At 38.5% G+C, this 21,908-nt stretch overlaps 1 protein-coding gene across 6 annotated transcripts in view; it reads right to left on the minus strand.

Annotated features, from left to right (window-relative positions):
• Positions 1-21,908, minus strand: part of arap2 (ArfGAP with RhoGAP domain, ankyrin repeat and PH domain 2) — a 121,662-nt gene that overhangs the window by 68,064 nt on the left and 31,690 nt on the right. For all 6 annotated transcript variants that reach the window (XR_010896501.1, XR_010896503.1, XR_010896505.1 and 3 more), the window contains 3 exons: positions 20,730-20,799; positions 10,990-11,110; positions 7,293-7,471 (listed from right to left, as the gene is read on the minus strand). Coding sequence is in view for 2 of the 6 variants with exons in the window: in XM_067401886.1 (XP_067257987.1) it covers positions 7,293-7,471; positions 10,990-11,110; positions 20,730-20,799 (370 nt within the window). In the remaining 4 variants the exon portion in view is untranslated. The remainder of the gene's footprint in view (positions 1-7,292; positions 7,472-10,989; positions 11,111-20,729; positions 20,800-21,908) is intronic.

The raw sequence follows: 21,908 nt of genomic DNA on the forward strand, positions 1-21,908 counted from the left end.
CTCCCTCGGCGGACGAACCAGAGCTGCAGCTACTCTGCCCAGTCAGGGCATTGAGGACCTACATAGGACCGATCACAGTCTTTCAGACTGTCGGATCAGCTCTTTGTTTGTTTTGGCGGCCGCACCAAAGGGTCTCCGGTCTCGAAACAACGCATTTCCCGTTGGATAGTGGATGCTATTAACCTGTGCTACTCCTCACTGGGCACTAATTGCCCCATAGGAGTCAGGGCCCACTCCACTAGAGGAATGGCTTCCTCGTGGGCTTGGTCCAACGGAGTTTCCATCCAAGACATCTGTGAGGCGGCCGGCTGGTCTTCGCCGTCCACCTTTGTCAGGTTCTATCACCTCGATGTCCCGACCTTACAAGCTCGGGTCCTGTCGGTGTGATTAGCGGCTTCCAACAGGTCCCGCTTCACGCCACCATAGGAAGTATCTTCCTTCAGTGTAACCATGGGTTCGGTTAGGCTTTGCCTCCGCTTGTCCTTTTTGCCCCCCTCTGGGTGGCCAAATGCAAGCTATATCGTTCCCAGCCGTGGCACGGCGTGGTTGAATTCGTTCCCCATACGCAGTACGAGTGAAGTATCGAAGGGGAACGTACTCGGTTACTAACGTAACCTCGGTTCCCTGAGATACGGAACGAGTACTGCGTCACTTGCCGTGCCACGAGGCTGCGGCTCAGGGTCGTCGCTTCAGTCGATTGACACTGAAATCCTATGGCGAAACGCCTGCTTATATAGCCCTATACCCCGCCCATTTCGGCGGGAATATTCGCGCGCTTTGTCGCCATAGGCCGCGCAGCTATGCCGCGCCGCCATTGGTTCAACAACTTGTCTATGAGTGAACCAATGACGGTGCAGTTACACTGCGTTATTGAAAAAGGCTTCAGCAGCGGGGAAAAAGGGAGACCTTTCCCCATACGCAGTACTCGTTCCGTATCTCAGGGAACCGAGGTTACGTTAGTAACCGAGTACGTTTTCAATATAAAGCAAATGACCTGTAAAAGGTGAACTCGATTGAACTTACCAAATGTAGTCGTAAATATGTAATGTCTGCCACAGCATTTAAGACACACACTCTTTTACCCACAAGAATCGTGCAAACTGATTATCAAATAAATAATTATTTTTTTGGAAGTTGCATTTAAGATCAGCTTGGCTAAAGAATCTGAGGGGGTTCAACAAGATGATTTTTTCAAAGTAAAGGCCCGTTCACACCAAAAATGATAACTATATTAGTGTCCACAATAACTGCTGCTTTAAATTTTCAAGCTTAATTAAAGTAAAAAAAAAAAAAAAAAAAAAAAAGACTCTGAAAGTGATTACAACTCTGTGTCATCATTATAGTTATGGTGTGGACTTCCCTATTTTCATAGAATTAGAACAATTGATGAAATGTTATAGTTATCATCCTTGGTGGCCATAAAGGGTTAGTTCACCCAAAAATGAAAATTCTGTGTTTGCTTACTGACTGTCTTCCAAATATCTTCCTTTGTTTTCGGCAGAACAAAGAAATTCATGCAGGTTTGGAAATAAATGAGGGTGAGTAAATGATGACAGAATTTTCATTATTGGGTGAACTATCCCTTTAAGACTTTTCTGAAAAACGTCTTATACAGTGAGTATAGACAACATTTCAACTTTGTCTATGTTGAGTATTTTTTTTTCCCACTGATTTCACTGCAATAGGATTGCCTTTTCTGTCAAGGATACATGTGATGAGGTCTTAGAATTTGGCCAAAAGATGGTATTAAAAAATTTCACAAATATTGAATGTGAATTGCATGTGGTGTTACAAAGGTTACATTGGGCCAGAAAACTTAGATTTACCACCTTATATTCAAAAATGAAAAAAATGATTGAAAGTTTGTTGGTTAATCCATTATGTGCATACAGGTATGTGCTCCAATTTTTGTTTGTTCCAGTATGCACATTCTAAATGTTGTATGGCCCTGGTTTAAAAGCAGCATAACAAAACGAAACAAAGAACAGGGGTCTTGAGATGTTATTCTCAAAGCTGAACTACTTTTAACCTGATATGGTGTATTAAAATTGCAGCATTTGTGTCGAGAGCTGAATAGCGAGCACTCAAATAGCAAAACTCAATGTAAAGACCAAAGAAGTTCATCTGATGTAGGTCTCTATAGACTAAACAATAAAAAAAATAAAAATAAAAAAAAAAAAGTTCAGACGGAACACTGCCTGTGTGAACAGCTTCTTATTCTTTTATTTATTTATTATTTGCTCAGCTAGTAAAGACATCTCAAATTATTTGATTGCAGATATGTGTGAAATCAGTTTTAACTTTGATCCACAGCATATTTTCCATTCCGGTCAAATTACAAAATTAAAAATGTCCCAAACCCGTAAGACCTTTGTTTGTCTTCGGAACACAAATTAAGATGTTTTTGATGAGATTCAAAGGTATCTTTCCCACACATAGGCAATAACAACATTGTACCTTTTGAAGTCCAGAAAGTTATTAAAGACATTGATAAAATAGTCAACAAGACTACAGTGGTTACAGTGGTGTGCACAAAAACACAACAAAAATAATGACTTTATTCAACAAATTTGTCTGTCCCCTGTCATACTGCTACGCTATTTTCGTTGCAGAGCTTCAGTGTTTACGTCCAAACGGCAGCTCAATATTGGCCGGATCTGGTCATGTGAGTAGCACGACGCATGCGTATGATGCTGACGCAGGAGCCGGCCAATATGTTCAGATATAAACACTAAAGTTCTGCAACAGGGGACAGACCATCAGTCGTTATTTTTGTTTTGTTTTTGCACACAAAATGTATTCTCGTCGCTTCATAATTTTAAGGTTGAACCACTGTAGTCACGTTGACTATTTTATCGATGTCTTTAATACCTTTCTGGACCTTAAAAGGTGCAATGTCGTTACTGCCTGTGTGGATCAGACACCCTCGGATTTCATCAAAAATATCTTAATTTGTGTTACAAAGATGAACGAAGGTCTTACGGGTGTGGAACGACATGAGGGTGAGTATGACAGAAATTTTATTTCTGAGTGAACTAACCCTTTAAATGCAAATATGTCAGGGTTCTGTCACATTGGTCTGGTTTACTCTTAGTTTGTTGACAGAGCCCAAACACTCCCACTGTCTTGTCATTGTGTGCGTGCAGTTCCGAGTTTGCTTGGGCCGTGCGCTTTCATTCATGTGATACATTGTTGTGCAGAACGCGGTGTTCGGATCCCATCACTTCTATCTAGTTCGGTTTTGGTTCAGTGTCGGGGTTCGGTATTCACGCTCCATGTTTTGTCTCTTGTAACGGTTGTACAGTTATTAATCAATTTATGGGTTAGATATATGAATATGATAAATCATAAAGCTTTATGTTTTATGATGATGCATATACCGACCCAAGGGGGAATTAAACATATATTGTGAAATAATTACAACAAATTATAATCAATCACATCATACGATTAGTTCTTGTTTAATAATTATTTAGGGAAACTATGTTTGTCCAGCAAACCCTAGCTCCTCCTAGAATATTATAAACAGATTTATTCTTTGGCCACAAGAATAACTTCCTATTATAACTTCCTGGTTTTGTTGAATGAGCAAAGAGCAAACAAGCATGAATACAATGTGTTTAATATACGAAACAGGTAATACAGAGGTTATACGGCTAAATGTACACAAGTAGACACAAATATATACAAAGTGAAAGTAAAAGGCAGGAAAGAGATGTTGTGGTTTAGAGTTTCAGAGTGCTCAGTCTGGTGATGGTCCTTCTTCAGGAGGTTGTTTCTCTGGCGGGTTTTTCGAACGAGGGTTTAAACTGAGGAGTAATTATGACCGGAAGATAAAGAAGCGAGTTGGACTCCGGGGATGGAGCGTCGAAAGCTTGACGACAGGAAAACTTGTGCCCTGATGACAGGAAAAACTTGTGCCACCAAGAGAAGCGTCATGGTTTTAAAGACAACAGACCAGAACGCCTTCTTGATAACGTCCGCCAATGATAGCGTTGCAATTTTGGTGATTTTCCACCTTCCTTTGTCCTGTCTCACTGACTAATTTGCACAATTTATGGTATTTTCTTCATAGTACTATTAAAAATTGAACGATGCATTTGACAGAAATGCAACATACATGAGTGAATAGCTCTGACTCACAGCTTTACGGAGAGTTCAAACTCGACAGGTGTCGCCCATCATCTAAAGAAGATACACTTTATACTCTAATACTATCGTTTAACATAAAAACTAACCTACTACAGTCAATTCTACGCTTCTACACTAGTAACACATACATGCAACAAGCACTACAATGGCAGATACATTCATATTTGCAGGTACAATCATATTTGTGCATAGTCTTTATGTAGGTTTGTGTGTGTGTCTGTGGGTGCGTGCGTGTATTTTCTCTTTATTGCTGTTTGGAATGCGGGCCTGTCTCGTAGCAACCCGATCCGTGGTGTCCGCATCCCCTTTGAAGTTGCGAAGGGAATGTTCAGGAATCTATCGAAGCAGTCATAAAAGAGGTCTCGTGATCCGTTGGTGTGCCCCAGGCCGGAGCCAAAGTGAGATTTATGGACCAAAGTTTCTTGAATTGAGGCTTAAACACAGTTTATGGGGGGAATCTGCTCACTTTCGACACTGTGCAGATGCTACATTTCCCCCTTTCGGCCAGCAAGGTCCCCGTGTGGATCTCGTTGGACTGTTGTGAGGTCGGATGGCACAGATGTCGAACAGCAGGTGGTCCCTACTGGTCCTCGGCCTTCGGGTCTTCAGAGGGAGGATCCATTTAGATGAGATTCGCATATTCTCCGTGTTGGTGTGTCCTCTTTTCGGTTTCCTTCTGAAGCCTCGAGGAAGGGCACGCAGGCACTTGTCCATGGACTCTTGCATCCCCTTCATCCTTTTGAATAGAATGAAGGCTAGGCCCAGGGTCAGTATGTATCTGATTGCCATGGAGAGGCAAAGGGCTGTGTCAGCAACAGTCCAAGACTGGGCTATAGGTGAGCTGGTCAGGATGGGCAGTCGGGAGAGTGTTTGGAGGGCGGTGTCAGTTTATGGGGGGAATCTGCTCACTTTCGACACTGTGCAGATGCTACACTCTTGTTGTGAGCGCACAGGTTGAGTGTTCACTCACTCGTCATCTTGTGTGTTTTGTATAGTGCCTGGTTGATGTTTTCATTGGCCAGAAGTCCTTGTGTTGTCTTGTTCTGTTTAGCACATAGCTTGAGTTTTTCATTGGCCACATGCTTTCATGTCATCATGTTTTGTGTGGACACGCATTCAATGAAAGCTCTCATTGGCTGCGTGCACGTGTCATGTTTTGTATTGTTTTTGTCATGTTTGGTGTGAGCACATGTTTGTTTCTATTTGCCATGTGCTCTCCTGTCTATTGTCTATTTGTCTTTTGTTATTTGATTAAAGGTTTATTTGCCCCACCTGCTGTACCTCATTAACCTCCTTAATTCCTCTCCTATTTATTCTCCTTATGTTTTCAGTCATGTGCCAGTTTATGTTGAATGTATCTATCGTGTCCTGTCCTGCTTTGCCCATTGCCCTATGGGGTAGTTTTTGTTTTGTTTTGTTTTATTTTATTAATAACAAAAAGTCCCTTGTTCCCTGCATCTGAGTCCTCGCCTCATTCCTCCCTGAAACCCAAAAAAAGGAATGTATCTCTAATAAACATACAATGCAAACCTTCTAAAAACAAGCAAAACAGAAAAATGAACCCCCTAACCTAACGTACTGTTTTAGCCATCAAAGACCCTGCAAAGTGCCATTCCAACACCAATGTGTTTGGTCTTTTTGTGTTCTTTGTTTTGGAGCAAATAGTTTTGTAAAAGTAAAGAAATCAAAAATCGATGTAGCGCTAAACTGTAGTGGCATCACGTGATTTGGGCTTGCCTGTTAGGTTGACTTTCATTACCTTGGGGAAACATCATGGCCTGACCTCAGATGAGAGAAGGGCAGCACACTTCATCCTCTCCAAGATGGGAAGGGGGGGAAAAACCAGCATCCTGGGCAGCTCGTTCATCTTGTTAAATTAAATACTCCACTTCACTGAACATGAACCGAGCTACCCACCACCGCACCCTTTTCCTCTCCCTCTCAGTCTCCTTCTCTCCATCTTGATGCTCCTTTGTGTTTTCTTCATCCCTCAACAGTCACTACTGTCTTCACCTCCCTCTGTTTTCCCTCCGTTCTTGTCTCTCTGCCCAGTTCCTCCTCCATTCCCTCTTTCCCTCACTCCTTTCCTTTTGCCCTATGCCATTTTTCCAACACTCCCTCCCATTTCTCTCACCACTTGTCGGAGTGATTGCCACAGAGGGAATTTAATGCAAAAACAATACAATCAATTTCCATTTTCACTGCTCTCTTTCTCCTTCTCCCTCCCGCATGCTAAATCAGCTGACGAAAAACAATTTCCTTGCAGAATGAAGACAAAGATGTTTGCTCGTGCTAATAAGGAAAATAATGAAAGACAAACAGAGATGATAAAATGTGCGTGCCACCTATTCACTCAGAATAACCTTCTCAACTTAATCTCATTTAAAATTGAGACCAATCTGGTACAGATCGCATACATATGCATGTGAGGTGTTATGGCTTGTGTGTGCATTGTAATAACTACACTCTCAGCATATGGGCTCATTCACATAGGAAGGAGCACAAAACACACGTCCTACACCTTTAAACGTGTGAAAGTTTCAGTTCTTTCACTACAATTTCTCTCTTGAGAAACCACACTTTTTCTTCTGATTCGATCATAAACTAGCGCATCACGTTCCATAAACTGTTGAATGATCTCAGCTTCAGCGTCATCACTACGACACACACCTTACGGCATTGATTACCGCCGTTGTTCACACAGGGCGTGGTCCAGGACTGATCCTGGCAATGTTACTAGGTCCCCATCCCGGGATCAATCCAGAATCAATCTTGTGACGCCTTTGTGTTCACACAGAAGGCACTCTGGCAATTTTAGGGCAATTTTCTGGGATCAACGTGCTGTGTGAAAGGGGCTATACAGACTGGTTGAAGAAATGGCTTAGCACAATGGAGTTTAAAGGTAGACCAACCAACAGACAAACACACAGATAGACAGATAGGATAGATACCTGTAGGTAGACAGATAGCCTAAAATCAATAATTAGCTTGGTTAACACTAAGTGACCCACAGGTTTGGAGACCTTGCACATAACTGTGACACTCATTTTGAACCCATGTGGGTGGCAGCAGTATGAATCCAGATCAACATTTAACAAAGCCCCAAAAAAATAAAAAAATAATAAGATATATAGATCTACCTGGTCTGTTTTACAGATTCTGAAGCCGGTTCCCATGAGGCTGAGGTAGACTCTTCCTTTGAGGCCACGCAGCTCGACATAGCCACTCTTGTTTGTGTTATTTTTGTGAGGATGATGGGAAATAGAGGACTGGGAGCTCACTGCAGTCTGGAGAACCTCTAGCCAATCCTGACGTTCTCCTTAGAGGGAAGACAGAAGATGGAGGAAGGTAAGAAGTGGTGTGCGTGCCTGTGGAGGAACGCTGCATTCTGTTTGATGTATGTTAGTGAATGCGCAGGTATGCATGCCTATGTGTGGAGACACCATGCCATGGGAATAAATGGGAAGGAAAAAGTGTCTAATATTATTGTTATACTTTATAAACTTTTAAATCTGCAAACAAAGCAGGTATGCAAAAGCCCCTGTGTCTCATTGTATTGTGTCTGCCTCTGTGTTTGTGTGTGTGCGTGTGAGATGGGAAGGAAGCCTGAGAGGGTTCTCTTGTGCTGTGTTTAAATAGGGCTACAGGGGCTCGCACAAATTCGTTGCAAGCACACACACTAGCCAAAAAACATTAACAGCTGGATACTCTTATCCTCTACAGGTCTACAGCACCTGCCACATCCAGAGAGAGAAGGGGGGGGGGGGGGGGGGGGGGGTGTAAAAGAGAGAGAGAGAGAGCGAGAGAGCGAGAGAGAGAGAGAGAGAGCGAGAGAGCGAGAGAGAGAGAGAGAGAGAGAGAGAGAGAGAGCAGGATCTCATTTCAATAAAGATGAGTGTTTCTGCATACAATGTCTTTTGGATGAGACTCAAAATGTGCTTGTAGTCAGCAAAAGAGTTTTAGGCACAATGTAAGTGTTGGAGCGTCAGATATATAACAATATTTGGCTTTTTTTCTTAACTTAGGTTCAGTTCTATTTTATGTCTAACAATTTCCAGTTCCTCTTCTACTGACTCAGCTTTGGTCCCCTCTGTGTTACAGGGCTGTCAACTGATTTTAACTGTGATTAATGTCAAAATTATTTGTTAATTGATTGTGTTTATTTTTAAGGATAGAAAACAAATGTTTGATTCAGTAATGACACTTGTATGTGCATATCTGCAAATCTATAAACTAAAGCCACCTGAGAGAGGTAGATATTGGCAATATTGCTCTTTTCTTGCCTCACTCACACATCTCATTCTGTATTCCTCACACCGCACAGGAAAAGAAAGACTGAAATACAAACCTGCAATAATGAAAAAATATAACAACAACTTTTCCCACACTTTATGGAGTTTTACTCATAGGTGATAATTAAATAACACCAAAGAGTGTAAATAACCACCTGGGTTTGATTTATGAATATGATTTAATCCATTACAAACAGTTTCTCCATTTATTGATAAATGTCAGATAGAAGGCTGTGTGTGTATCGAGGACAGTTTGGCTGGTTAGCATGGTCCCAACATGGGGTCAATAAGAAGTTAATACTTTTAATGCATTAAATTGATTAAAAGTAACAGTAAAGACATTTATAATGCTACAAAAGATTTCCATCTCAAATAAACGCTGTGCTTTTTTTCTATTTATCAAATAATTCTGGAAAAAAAAAAAAATGTATCGCGATTTGCTGAAAAAATATTAAGCAGCACAACTGATTTCTACATTGATTCCATGAATAAATTACATTTTAAAATATATTAAAAAAGACAAGTCATTTTAAATTCCATTCCGTGCCGATCCGGCCCATTCGAAACAGGTGTGATGTGGGGATGATAACAAAGCTATTTGGAATGTAATACAAATGCATCAGGCGTTGCCTTGATAAAGCAAGAGTTTACAGATGGGATGACATGTAAATAGTGACCGCGTTATGAAGGATGATCAGATATTACTTTTAATTTTATTATTAACTTTTGTTTATTTGCTCAAACAAACCATTCCTTACCGTTCTTAGAACAGTTTGGCCCAACGGTGGAAAAGCGGCTTTGGTTTCAGATAACTGGATCAAAAAAACTTGACAGGAGAACTGAACACCCGTGAGTCGCCATTATCAAAGATTGCAGATTATATACACTTTCTTGAAAAACATGAACTGAGTTAGTAGTCCTAGTTATCACTGAAATTGACCATGGATTCAACACACCCTCACAGACAGTTACAAACTGCACTTTGCGGTTACCTATAAAGTCTGAAACCCCAAAAATTGGTGGCTGTGAAAGATTCTCTTTTCCTTTCTGCATGAAAACGTTGTTATTCACAAAATATTACACTCTCTCTCAGAAAGAGGAGACCTGCACAGCTAAAGACTGTGAAAAAGCTGAAAAAGTGTATACACAGTCATGAATGTTTGCTCACTCATGCACACTCACACACACACACTTGTGCATCTAAATGATTCCCAGTGTGCTCGATCTCTAACACTAATTCTCATTCTTATCTTTTGTGCTCATCCCATGACCACCCACTTCCAGCTCTTTCATTCACTCACTCATTCCCTCTCTCCTCCTCTCTTGTGTTTATCTTAAGATTGATGACTCTTTCAGACTGCTATAAAGCTGTTTAAAGATGCATGAGCAGATCGGACCAGTGCTCGCTCTCTCTCTCTCTCTCTCTCTCTCTCTCTGAATTCTTCTTATGATGGAAAGTACAGTTAAATGCATGCCTAAACTGACTTCCCTCAGAGTAATTCACTTTCAGTGGGTCAGAGGTCATTACACAAGAGCTGGGGAGAATGGAGGTACTGATGAGGCCATTATTTGCTGAAATTCTAGGACACTATGGCACACAGCAGTGCTATTAGCCAAAGATTTACCACAGTAATTGCGGTGGGGAAAGCAAAAGGCCATGTCAATAACATGGTAATTGATTGGCTCATGGTGAACCCCTCACACTTGCACTGTTTTTTACTGCAAGGTATCTGAAAAAAAGTGAAATAATCTCACCAGTCTGAATGGCCTTGAAAAAGTCTAGTTGCTCCGTTTACAAATCTTCCTAGTCTGTAAGGAACGCTCCATTTAATTCCATTCTCAATGAAGCCCCTTCTTCCAAAAAGCGCAATGTGCTCTGATTGGTTGGATGGGCCAGTGTGTTGTGATTGGTCAATCACTTCAAGATTGTTTTTGAAATGTCACACCCATTACCATAATCGCATTTCAACACACGACTAATAAACCCCCCTTTTTTACTCTACCTTAAGAAAAGTCAAGATTACAATTGAGGCATTCCAGGGAGTTCAGAAACAGTGCTAACTGATATAGAGTACCTCCTTTTGGAGTGGACGTCGTGCTTTGAACACACACTACAACTAGAACTAACTTTCAGAGCCACTAAAGGCTAATCGAGCTTTTTCACATTCTTTAGATCAGGCTTCATTGCAGCTTAGTAATGAATATTAAGAAAAATATCACATAAAACATGCAGGCAACAATGGCGTGGCAACAACCAATGCATGCACCAACAGGGTGTTTACTGTACATTTTAAATCTTAAGCTATCATCATCATCGTCCTGTTTCAGCTTCTCCTTGAGTCTGGTTTTTCTCTCTCTCTCTCTCTCTCTCTGATTCTGTGTGCTGTGGAAGATCTACTCATCTTATCTTATAGCATAGATGGTATGATAAAAAAATATGAGAGAAAGATGATAAAAGATGAAGAGTGGGACTGAATTGGTATGAAAAGGATTAGTGAAGGGGGGGGTCGAAATGTGAGATAGACAGAATAGCAAAGAGGCTCACCTTCTTTCTCTGCCCGAAACACAAAGGTTCTTACAGAGGTGACCACCTCAAACTTATTTTCACCCAGAGCACGAACTTGTTTAACTGCTGAAATAGGTATCAGGCCTTTCGAGTACATCTCCTGCAAGGAATGAGGGAGACAGAAAAATAATTCTTAGCACAAAATGCATATGGACAGAAAAACTACAAAACAACTACATTTTTGTCTCTCAAAATCTTAAAAACCTCACACACCTCATGAATTTGGTTCGTGCATACATACACAGTATTTCCTTACTTCACTTTTTGTTATTTTAAAATTGATGATTACTAATATTCTAAAATGCAATGCAAATTAATAATAATAATAATGAATGAGTAGATGCATTAACACTTTTTGATTGGTAGTGTACAAACTGCAACATCAATTTCATACATTGTTTCCAACAGAGAGCTTAATCCAGCCATAATACATCTGCTTTCTATAAAAAAGAAAAAGAAAAAAAGAAAAGAGGGATTGAGTCAAGCACACACTCACACACTCAAGCAGGCCTGATTCCTAATACCAGTCCCCAGCTAACGGGCTTGGCACTCCAGTATTTATAGTCTGATGTTTTGTGGGGAGCGATGAGGGGAAACAGAGCTAGTTGTTTAGAGAAAGGAGTGTTTGGTCTGTGTGCTTCAAACCAACATAAGCCTCCAAAGCAGCAGTAGAGCTCTGTGAGACCTCCTTTAGTCTAAAGAACTCATACACAGCACTCCAGCCGCTCTGAAACAGCAGACTGTGATGGATAGGAAAGGGCAAATTCTGTGGAGAACTGGAAATGAAGATAGAGAATGAGAGGGAGACAAGAGCTCTGTTTCAAAACCAAGTGAGCTGCCTACGCAGGTAACATTTTAGGCAAAATAGGTGATAAGTCTGTTCTAAAAGGTGGGCGTCTTCATTGAGCGACCTTGCTTTGGCCGAATACTACTTGTGTTGCATCTTTTTGTGAAGAAGGAAATCCAAGAATGCACTGTGATGAGCTCAGTGAAAAAATAATTGCAAGGTACACTGCTAATGTTCAAATGGCTGGGGTTGGTAAAACATTTTTTTAAAACTTTTGAAAGAAGTCTCTTATGCTCACTAACGCTGCATTTATTGAATAAAAATACTAATGTAAAATTATTTTAAATAATTTATTTTAAAATATAATTTATTTCTGTGATGGCAAAGCTGCATTTTAAGCATCATTACTGCAGTCTTCAGTGTCACATGATCCTTCAGAAATCATTCTAATATTTTGATTTGCTGCTCAAGAAACATTTCTTATTGTTATCAATGTTGAAAACAGCCATGCTTTTTAAAATTTATGTGGAAATTATTATACATTTCAGATTTGATGAATAGAAAGTTTAAAACAACAGCAATTATTTAAAATATAATTTTTTTGTAAAATTTAAATGGTCTTTAGTCACTTTTGATCAAATTAATGCATTCTTGATGAATAAAAGTATTAATTTCTTTTAAAAAAAAAAAAAAAAACATACTGACCCCAAACTTTTGAACAGTACTGTATACAATATAAAATAATAGTATAAAATAAATTATTCATTAAATACTGAAAAGTATATAAAAAATAATTTTAAGTGTAATTAATTAAAAAATAATGATCAAAATAATTTTACCAGAATTTTTATGTATATTTATGATTAAGTATAATGTTGTTCTCCTTTACTGAAATCAGTTTAGTCGAGTATTATGGAGTGCTTTTTGTATAACGCACAAGTTGCTGCCTGTGTAGATTGTTCCAAAACATTTGCTTATGAAGGTTCCATCTGAGTAAGGATGCCTTAGAAGAGAGCAGACTATGTAGACAGTAGGAAGTGATGTAGTTCACTGGGTTTAGGTTCATAACTAGAGTGAGAAAAGGGCAGAGTAAGACAGGGGGAAAAAAATGAAAGAAAGATTCATTTGTCCATTTCGGTTGGCTGTTAATTATTATGATGACCTTGCACTATTTCTAGAACTCGTCCATCCAGAAATAGAAAAGAAGATTTAGTGAGGGACCCCCTCCACAGCTAATGCAAATGGAAGAGGTAATGCCAAAGATAGACAGGAAGAGAGCGAATGAGGGAGAGAAAGTGAGAAAGCAGAGAGAATGAGAAAGAAAGAGGGATATGATAGCTTGGGGAATGCTTGATAGAGAGAGAATGAGTGAAGAACCAAGGGATCAAGGAAGAGAAGCTCACAAAGCGGAGGGAAGCGTGAGTTTGCGAGCGAGAAAAAGAGAGAAAGCGGGGTCACAGAGAGCGCCATCTTCTCAAATTAAGGCAGCATGTTAACAACGATGGCTGCAGCTAACCCTAATTATGGTAGGGGGCAGCCATCACCTCTCTCCGGGATTTCACTCCTCGCTCCCTTTCTCTCCAATTTTGCATCCTTCCCTCCTCAGCCGCATTATGGCTGCAAATCTCTGGCATTTTAATGAGACTTCCTCTGTCTAAAATCTGGACAGCAGCAGAAGAGAGTAAAGGGGGATAAAAGTGAAGAGGTGTGCATGTTTATAGGAAGCTAAGTGGCAGTAATGAGGCGCTCTCTAAGCTGGCGTTAATTATTCATTATAATTACAATTTTCAGGGTCGGAATGATGAAGGGGGCTAAAAGAGTATATGTGCAAACGCAAGCGCATCCATTAAGAGTTTTTGAGACGGTTTAAGTAGGTGTGTGCTTATACAAACACACATATAACTAAGGAGTACGGTGCACAAAAAGTTTATAGCAGGATGTACTCGTATGGTTTGTGCACAACTGTGATGACATTTCATGCTCACAGCAGGTTGTTCTATACATGCACTTTGATGATCAAAAACACATACATCTGAATATGCAATAGAGTTGAAAAGAGTGACTGATGAAGTCTGCTTTTGATCAGAGACTCAGAGAGTGCTATAATGCCATTAGCTTTTGTTTTCACCAGTGCTGACTTAGTTCTGCAATGGAGCCATGGGGACACCATCTGGCAGAGGGATGCTAATGCAAGTGAGTAAAGTGTGAAAGCTGACTTGAATATATTGTGTGGAGTAAAAACCAATTTGATGCATTTTTATTTATTTAACTGAATATAGAATTCTAAAAGATCTGCTGCCATACACTATCTGCCAAAAATTTGGAACAATTAAGATTTTTTCATGTTTTGGAAAAAAAAGTCTCTTATGCACATCATCGCTACATTTATATGACCAAAAACACAGTATAAAGAACAATATGTTAATACATGTTAATATATTTTAAAATGTTATTTATCCCTGTGATGACAAAGCTGAATTTTCAGCATTATTACTCCAGTCTTCAGTGTCACATGATCCTTTAGAAATCATTCTAATATGCTGATTTGATGCTCAAATATTATCAATTATTAGAAGTGCTCAGTTATTAATAATGGTTCTTAATATTATCAATGTGGAAAACAGTTTTTGCTGTTTTTGTAACTTGAAACTTGAAAAGAACAGCATTTACTTAAAACAGAAATCGTCTGTAATTTTACAAATGTATTTACTGTCACTTTTGATCAATTTTAAAATTTTTAAGGAGCAAATCAGCATTTATATGTGACACTGGAGTAATTGCTCCTGAAAATTCAGCTTTGCCATCACAGGAATAAAAAATTACATTTTAAATAAAATATATATTAAAAAAAAACAATATTTTAAATTTGCTGTTTTACTGTGTATTGATCAAATAAATGCAGCCTTGGTGAGCATAAGAGACTTAAAAAAATAATAATAATAATAATAAAATAATAAACTTTTGACAGTAGTGTATAAGTTGCAGGTCATGGGAAGCTCACTTTTGCCCTAAGCTGGATGACTACAACCATCAAAACCAGAGGGGTGGTGAGAAAGCTTTCCACAGACACTCCCAGAGGACTTTTGAGCTTTTCTGGATTTTCTACACTGTTGTACTTCAGATACGAGGTAACTGATCCCAAACATCTCCACACACCCTGCCTACCGACAGGTGACATTCTAAACCTCTCTCACTCACAAATAAATGCTAAAACTCTGTGAAAGTGTTACTCGGATCCCCTGATGTCGCAGACCTGGTCGCAAGGTTGATGAAACATCAGGTAAGTTTGGCGGGAGACCATGTCGCTCCGTCCCCGAGGGTCCTACAGAAAACCAGTGGGAGTGTGGTGCTTGCCTCTCTCCCACGCTTAAGGAGGTCTCTGATTGATGACATCATTATGTGATGTCAAGAAGTGAGCAGTGATTGAGATTAACCATTTCAATCAGAGAGGAGAAACTAAGGAGAGAACATGTCCGCTGAGGATAAGCAGTTGAAGGACAATTTCTTTGAAACTCTTGATTAGTGATGCTTTTCTGTCAAATTGTGCTCTATTATTAATATATAGATTATATAGAAGGAAGCAAGTATACAACCATCCAGCAACCAAACATAAACACACTAAAAACAAGGAGGAGCAACTTATCCATGCCCTGGAAATCACTCACAACACCATAGCATAGCCTCATGGCTGCAGGTTTTGTTTTGCCACCACTCACATGAAACGTCTAGTTGAAGGATTGGTTCACCTAAAAATGAAAATCCTGTCATTAATTACTCACCCTCATGTCGTTCCACACCTGTAAGACCTTCACGAATTAAGGTATTTTTGAGGAAATCCGATAGCTTGGTGAGGCCTGCATTGACATCAAGTTAATTTACACTTTACAAAATAAATAAATAACTTTATTTAACAATATGTAATGAAGCTTTTAAGATTTACGAATCTTTTGTTTTGAATCAGTGGTTCGGAGCGTGTATCAAATTGCCAAAGTCATGTGAACCATTGGAATTTCTAACCGTTTCAAAACACTTATGATGTAATGAAGCCTCGTTTCCTGAAATCATGTGACTTTGCAATTTGATACACACTCCAAACCACTGATTCGAAACAAAAGATTCATGAATCAGTGTTTTGAAATCGCCCATCACTAGATATTGTTAAATAAAGTTATTTTGTTTTTTTGGCATCACTTCATAACATTAAAGGATTAGTTCACTTTCAAATAAAAATTTTTCCTGATAATTTACTCACCCCCATGTCATCCAAGATGTTCATGTCTTTCTTTCTTCAGCGAAAAGAAATGAAGGTTTTTGATGAAAACATTCCTGGATTTTTCTCCATATAGTGGACTTCAATGGCCTCCAGACGGTTGAAGGTCAAAATTACAGTTTCGGTGCAGCTTCAATGAATTCTACGTGATCCCAGATGAGGAATAAGGGTCTTATCTAGAGAAACCATCACTCATTTTCTAAAAAAAAAATGTAAAATTTATACTTTTTACTGCTCATCTTAAACTAGCTCTCTTCTTCCTCTCAATTTGAATTCCAGCAATGTAAGTGTATTACTGCCCTCCACAGGTCAAAGTTTGAACTAAATTGTCATATTCAATATGCTAGTGCAAGTATATAACAATTAGTTCAAACTTGTGGAGGGCAGTAATACAATTAGCAGTGTCTACACTGCCGGAATTCTAATAGAGAAGAAGAGTTAGTTCAAGATGAGCATTTATGGTTAAAACTAGGGCTGGGCGATAAAACGATAACGATATGTATCGCGATAGACACGTGATCGATATCAATAAAAAATGTTTTCGATAGAACGTTCAATATTTTTTATTCTTCATCGGAAGAAAACAGGTTGCAAAACAATTTTGGTTGCATTAACAAAGGCACTCGCTCTCTGGTAACCTAGCAATGTAGGGAGTGACACGCTAACAGCCAATCATGTAACAGTATCAATTTTGGTTGCGCCATATCATTGTCTCGTGCTGGTCTGCGTCTGCTGGATTCCTCTTCAGTAACCAGTGACTGATAAGCAGAAAATGAGTGCCGCAGCGAGCAAGGACATTGTAAATAAAAGAGGAAAAGTGTCCATTGTGACTTTAGACTAGGGTGACCACCTGACTATTGATCTGTTGCAGGACAGTAGATGTGATTTTGCGGGACACATGAGACAGATAAATTTACAACTATTACTCTATGTAAATATTGATTTACATTTGTTGGCAAATTTGGCATATGCGCCGATTAATGTTTCTGCCGGTGGGTGCCCACACTATAATGTTGCGCTTATGGCAACATTAAATCCTGGAGAGAAGACAATTCTAGATTCACGGCTGGACGCACATCCAGTTTTGTGCAAGGAAATCCGCCTGTGAGGGGAGAGATTGCTCACACAATTGATGCGCTCGACATTTTTCAATATAATAACGCAATAGAACCCGCATTAAATTAAATATTAACGTGAGAAGAAAATCGTGTCAATTTTGTATTGGTTAAAACAAATGGAGAATATCTCGTTTTTCTGTAGGTGCTCGTCCATTTCTGGGTGTGGCGCTTGATCGCCGCCGTTCGTTGGAAATATTTAACATCAGAATGGATTATTACATGCTTTAAATCAGCGATTTGGGCAGCTTTGAGCAGCTCTTGAGGTTCTTATCCAGTATGGAAGATGAAATCCTTGCTGGTGTAGTTGTGTTTACCGACTTTGATGAGGCCTGCACTTTGCGCTGTCCACTCAGTTGTCATCAGCGGGAAAACCTCTCTCTATGATTGCGCTGGTTGATGATTTTCACAGCTAGAATATGACGGCTGCACGAATAGATTTTTAAATGCTCACAGTTTTTATTATATTTCTTACTGTGGTATTGTAATTTCAGGGATAAAAAAAAATTAGACATAAATGAAATGCGGGACACTACTCAAGTCTTGCGGGACAAAGCTCCTAATTTCGGGACTGTCCCGCAAAATGCGGGACGGGTGGTCACCCTACTTTAGACTTATGTTTAAATTTTAATTATTTGAGTTTTCCATGGTTGTTGACATTTCTGTCATAATAACTGAGGGGATTATGATCAGAGGAAGGTTAAGTTTAAAATAAAAATGTTTAAATGTAATATATTTTTCTCCTGGTCCTTATTTTAAATGGGTCATAAAAATATCAATAATTATCGATATCGACCGATATGAAGCACTGATATCGTGATACAGTTTTCAGCCATATCGCCCAGCCCTAGTTAAAACGTATACATTTTTTTTAAAAATCGAAAATGAGTGATGGTTTCTCTAGATAAGACCCTTATTCCTCGCCTGGGATCACGTAGAATGCTTTGAAGCTGCAATGAAACTCTAATTTTGACCTTCAACCGTTTGGAGGCCATTGAAGTCCAGTATATGGAGAAAAATCCTGGAATGTTTTCATCAAAAACCTTAATTTTTTTTTTTTTTTCGACTGAAGAAAGAAGGACATGGACATCTTGGATGACATGGGGGTGAGTAAATTATCAGGAAATTTTAATTTGAAAGTGAACTAATCCTTTAGTCAAATGAACTGTTTTAAATACATCTTTAGTAGTTTTCTTGCCATCTGAAAGTGTTAATTATCTTGCTGTCAATGCAGGCTTCACTGAGCCATCAGATTTTATCAAAAATATCTTAATTTGTGTTTTGAAGATGAACAAAGGTCTTACTGGTGTGGAACGGCATGAGGGTGAGTAATTAATGACAGAATTTTCATTTTGGGGTGAACTAATCCTTTAAAACTGCAAAATTCACCATAAACTCATAATGCATGATGTCATGATTCATTTCAAATGAATGCTGTTCTTTCGAATTTATCACATAAAATAAAAAATAAAAAAATGATCACCATTTCCACAAAAATATTAAGCAACAAGTTACAAGAATAGTAAAAAAAAAAAAAAAAAAAGACCCAAAATGGTTCACTAGAGAAATGACTTTAAGAGAAAAGTATTTATCTAAATATTTGCACTATATTAGCCTATATATTCATTATATTTTACTTAACCTTTTAGGGATGTCTTAATTATTTAATGTATATGTTTATATAAATGTGTCATAAAAAAAAATAAAAAAAATGAGATGAAGGCCACTTATGAAAGCCACTGTGTAAATTATATTTCACCAGCAAACTGAAGAAACAATTTTATAATTGTGGCCCTGGACCACAAAACCAATCATAAACAATAGCCAACATATTTATCCAGACATTGCATGGATAAAAATTATCAAATTTTTTATGCCAAAAATCATTAGGATATTAAAGGGTTAGTTCACCCAAATATAAAAATTCTGTCATTTATTACTCACCCTCATGCCGTTCCACATCCGTGAGACCTTCGTTAATCTTCGGAACACAAGTTAAGATATTTTAGTTGAAATCCGATGGTACTAAAAACATATCAACAAACAAAATAACGACTTATTTAGTGATGGCCGATTTCAAAACACTGCTTCATGAAGCATCAGAGCATAAATTAATCAGTGTGTCGAATCATGATTCAGATCGCGTGTCAAACTGCCAATGGCTGAAATCACGTGACTTTGGCACTCCGAACAGCAGATTCGATACACTGATTAATTTATGATCCGATGCTTCCTGAAGCAGTGTTTTGAAATCGGCCATCACTATATAAGTCGTTATTTAGTTTTTTTTTTTGGAGCTCCGAAAATATTTTCGTCACTTTATAATATTAATATTGAACCACTGAACTCACATGAACCGATTTTTAGTACCTTTATGGATTTTGAGAGAGGAAATGTCATTGCTCCCTATGTAGGCCTCACAGAGCCATCGGATTTCAACTAAAATATCTCAATTTGTGTTCTGAAGATGAACGAAGGTCTTACGGGTGTGGAACGGCATGATGGTAAGTAATAAATGACAGAATTTTCATTTTTGGGTGAACTAACCCTTTAATGAAAGATTTTATAAAGATCTTTTGTAAATTTCCTACCATAACTATATCAATAGGTATATACAAATGTATTTTTGTAAGTAATATGCGTTGCTAAAGACTTCATTTGGACATCTTTAAAGGCGATTTTCTCAATATTTAGATTTTTTTACACCCTCAGATTCCAGATTTACTAATAGTTGAATCTCAGCATTTCAAATATTGTCCTATCCTAAAAAACCATACATCAATTGAAAGCTTATTTATTCAACTTTCAGATGATGTATAAATCTCAATTTCAAAAAATTGCCCCTTAAGACTGTTTTGTGGCCTTATGTGCAATTTATATGTATGCATAGAATTTGTGGGATGTGCTGGACCAACAACTTCAATCCACGGGAGCTCCAACTCGCACCCTACAGGACATGAAGGATCTGCTGCTAACGTCTTGATGGCAGATACCACAGGACACCTTCAGGAGTCTTGTAAAGTCCATGTCTTTGCGGATCAGTGCTGATTTGGCAGTACGTGGAGGACCAACAGGTGGTTAAAATGTTTTGGCTCATCGGTGTATATACTATAATGTGTGTGTGTGGCTGATGGTCCTCTTTTGATTAGGCTTAAAGGACTAAAAGAAATACAAGAGCACAATACTCGCCCCCTCCTCCATTTTTATTAGAGCATCCTCTACCCCCACTGTTTCAAACTGATGATATCACTCCATTCCTGCATCCAGTGCTGTTTCTGTCCTACTGCGATAATACTACCTATATCTGCAAAAAGAGTGACAGTCGACAGCTATGGAAGATCATTTCAGTTTTATACCACTGTAAGTGGAAATTAAGAGAGGGATTTGCAGCAGTATGGACATTCTGAGATACTTTAAACTGATTGTACATACGGTGTTTAAAACTGACACCAGGCTTCAAGGCTTGTCTCAGCTCTCCCCACTCAAACTGAAACAAGAATGTGACATGGCAGTGCCCTGTTATGTGTGACCTGTTTGGGTGCGTCACCTTATCGCTGTTGTAGTAAGTGAGATTTCCTCCTTCAAGCTTCACCCATCTTCTCTGAAAGACGCGATTCCTACAAGTACAAAATGAAGTGTCATGTTGACAAAAGTCAAAACTAATGTGGTGGATGTTTCCCAACATTATTTATGTTAAGATTAAAATGATTAAAATGAGTAAGATTAAAATGACTATCATTGAGGATTTATCAGGGTTATAAATTATCACTGGCATTATAACTGCCATTGTGGTGTGTCAAGTAATAGTTGTACAAAGAGGAAGAGAAAAAAAAACAAGAACAGGAAGGCTGTTTTTACAAGTGGTTCAGCATGTGTGAAAATGAATACCAAAATAAAGGGTAAAATATTCTGCAGCCTCTGTTAAAGCACTGCATGCTTGCTTTCAAAATGATTCATACACTACTGTTCAAAAGTATGGAGCCAGGAGATTTCTTTATGGGTAATAACTTTAATAAATCATTAACAAACATTATAAAATTGATTATTGGATCTTAACTAATGTTAACTAATGAACTTCGTAAACATTACATAAGGATTAACAGATTAACAGATTGTAAATTAAAATGCTTACAAATGTTATTAATTCATACAATCATGCACTTATACAAATGTCAATATACAAATGTCGATGAATTTTTCTTTTTTCACCTTTTTTTTTCTTTCTTGTTTTTACATTTACAAATGTACAAATGCAAAAAGCTGTTTGGTAGCTATGAGTGATCTGGATGTTCAGTAGAAAATTTAAAAAAAATATATATAAGAGTGACTGGTCCCACTTTATATTAGGTACTTGCGCCAATAATAATAATAATAATAATAGTTAGGTAAAATGTACATATTGTGATTATGTGATTATGTACTTATACCAGTAATTTCAATAACTGGGTAATAACTAGGTAACCTAGTAACCTAATAACCATGAACCTGCACAGAAACCTACCCTTAACTCCTGTAGATACCTTATATTACCCAATATTTTTTGGGTAAGCACACTGTAAGTACATGCAAGTACACATAGTGGAGGATAAAGTGCAACCCAAAATACTCTTCCTGCAATTGAGGTGCGATATGGGGTCTGGTTAGAGACAGGTTTGGTGGTATGGGTAGGTTTAAGGGTTGGTTAAGGTGTCAACAGTGTACAGGGATCAATTTGATTACTATAATG

This window comes from Chanodichthys erythropterus, chromosome 11, assembly GCF_024489055.1.
Source record: "Chanodichthys erythropterus isolate Z2021 chromosome 11, ASM2448905v1, whole genome shotgun sequence".
Lineage (NCBI taxonomy): Eukaryota > Metazoa > Chordata > Actinopteri > Cypriniformes > Xenocyprididae > Chanodichthys > Chanodichthys erythropterus.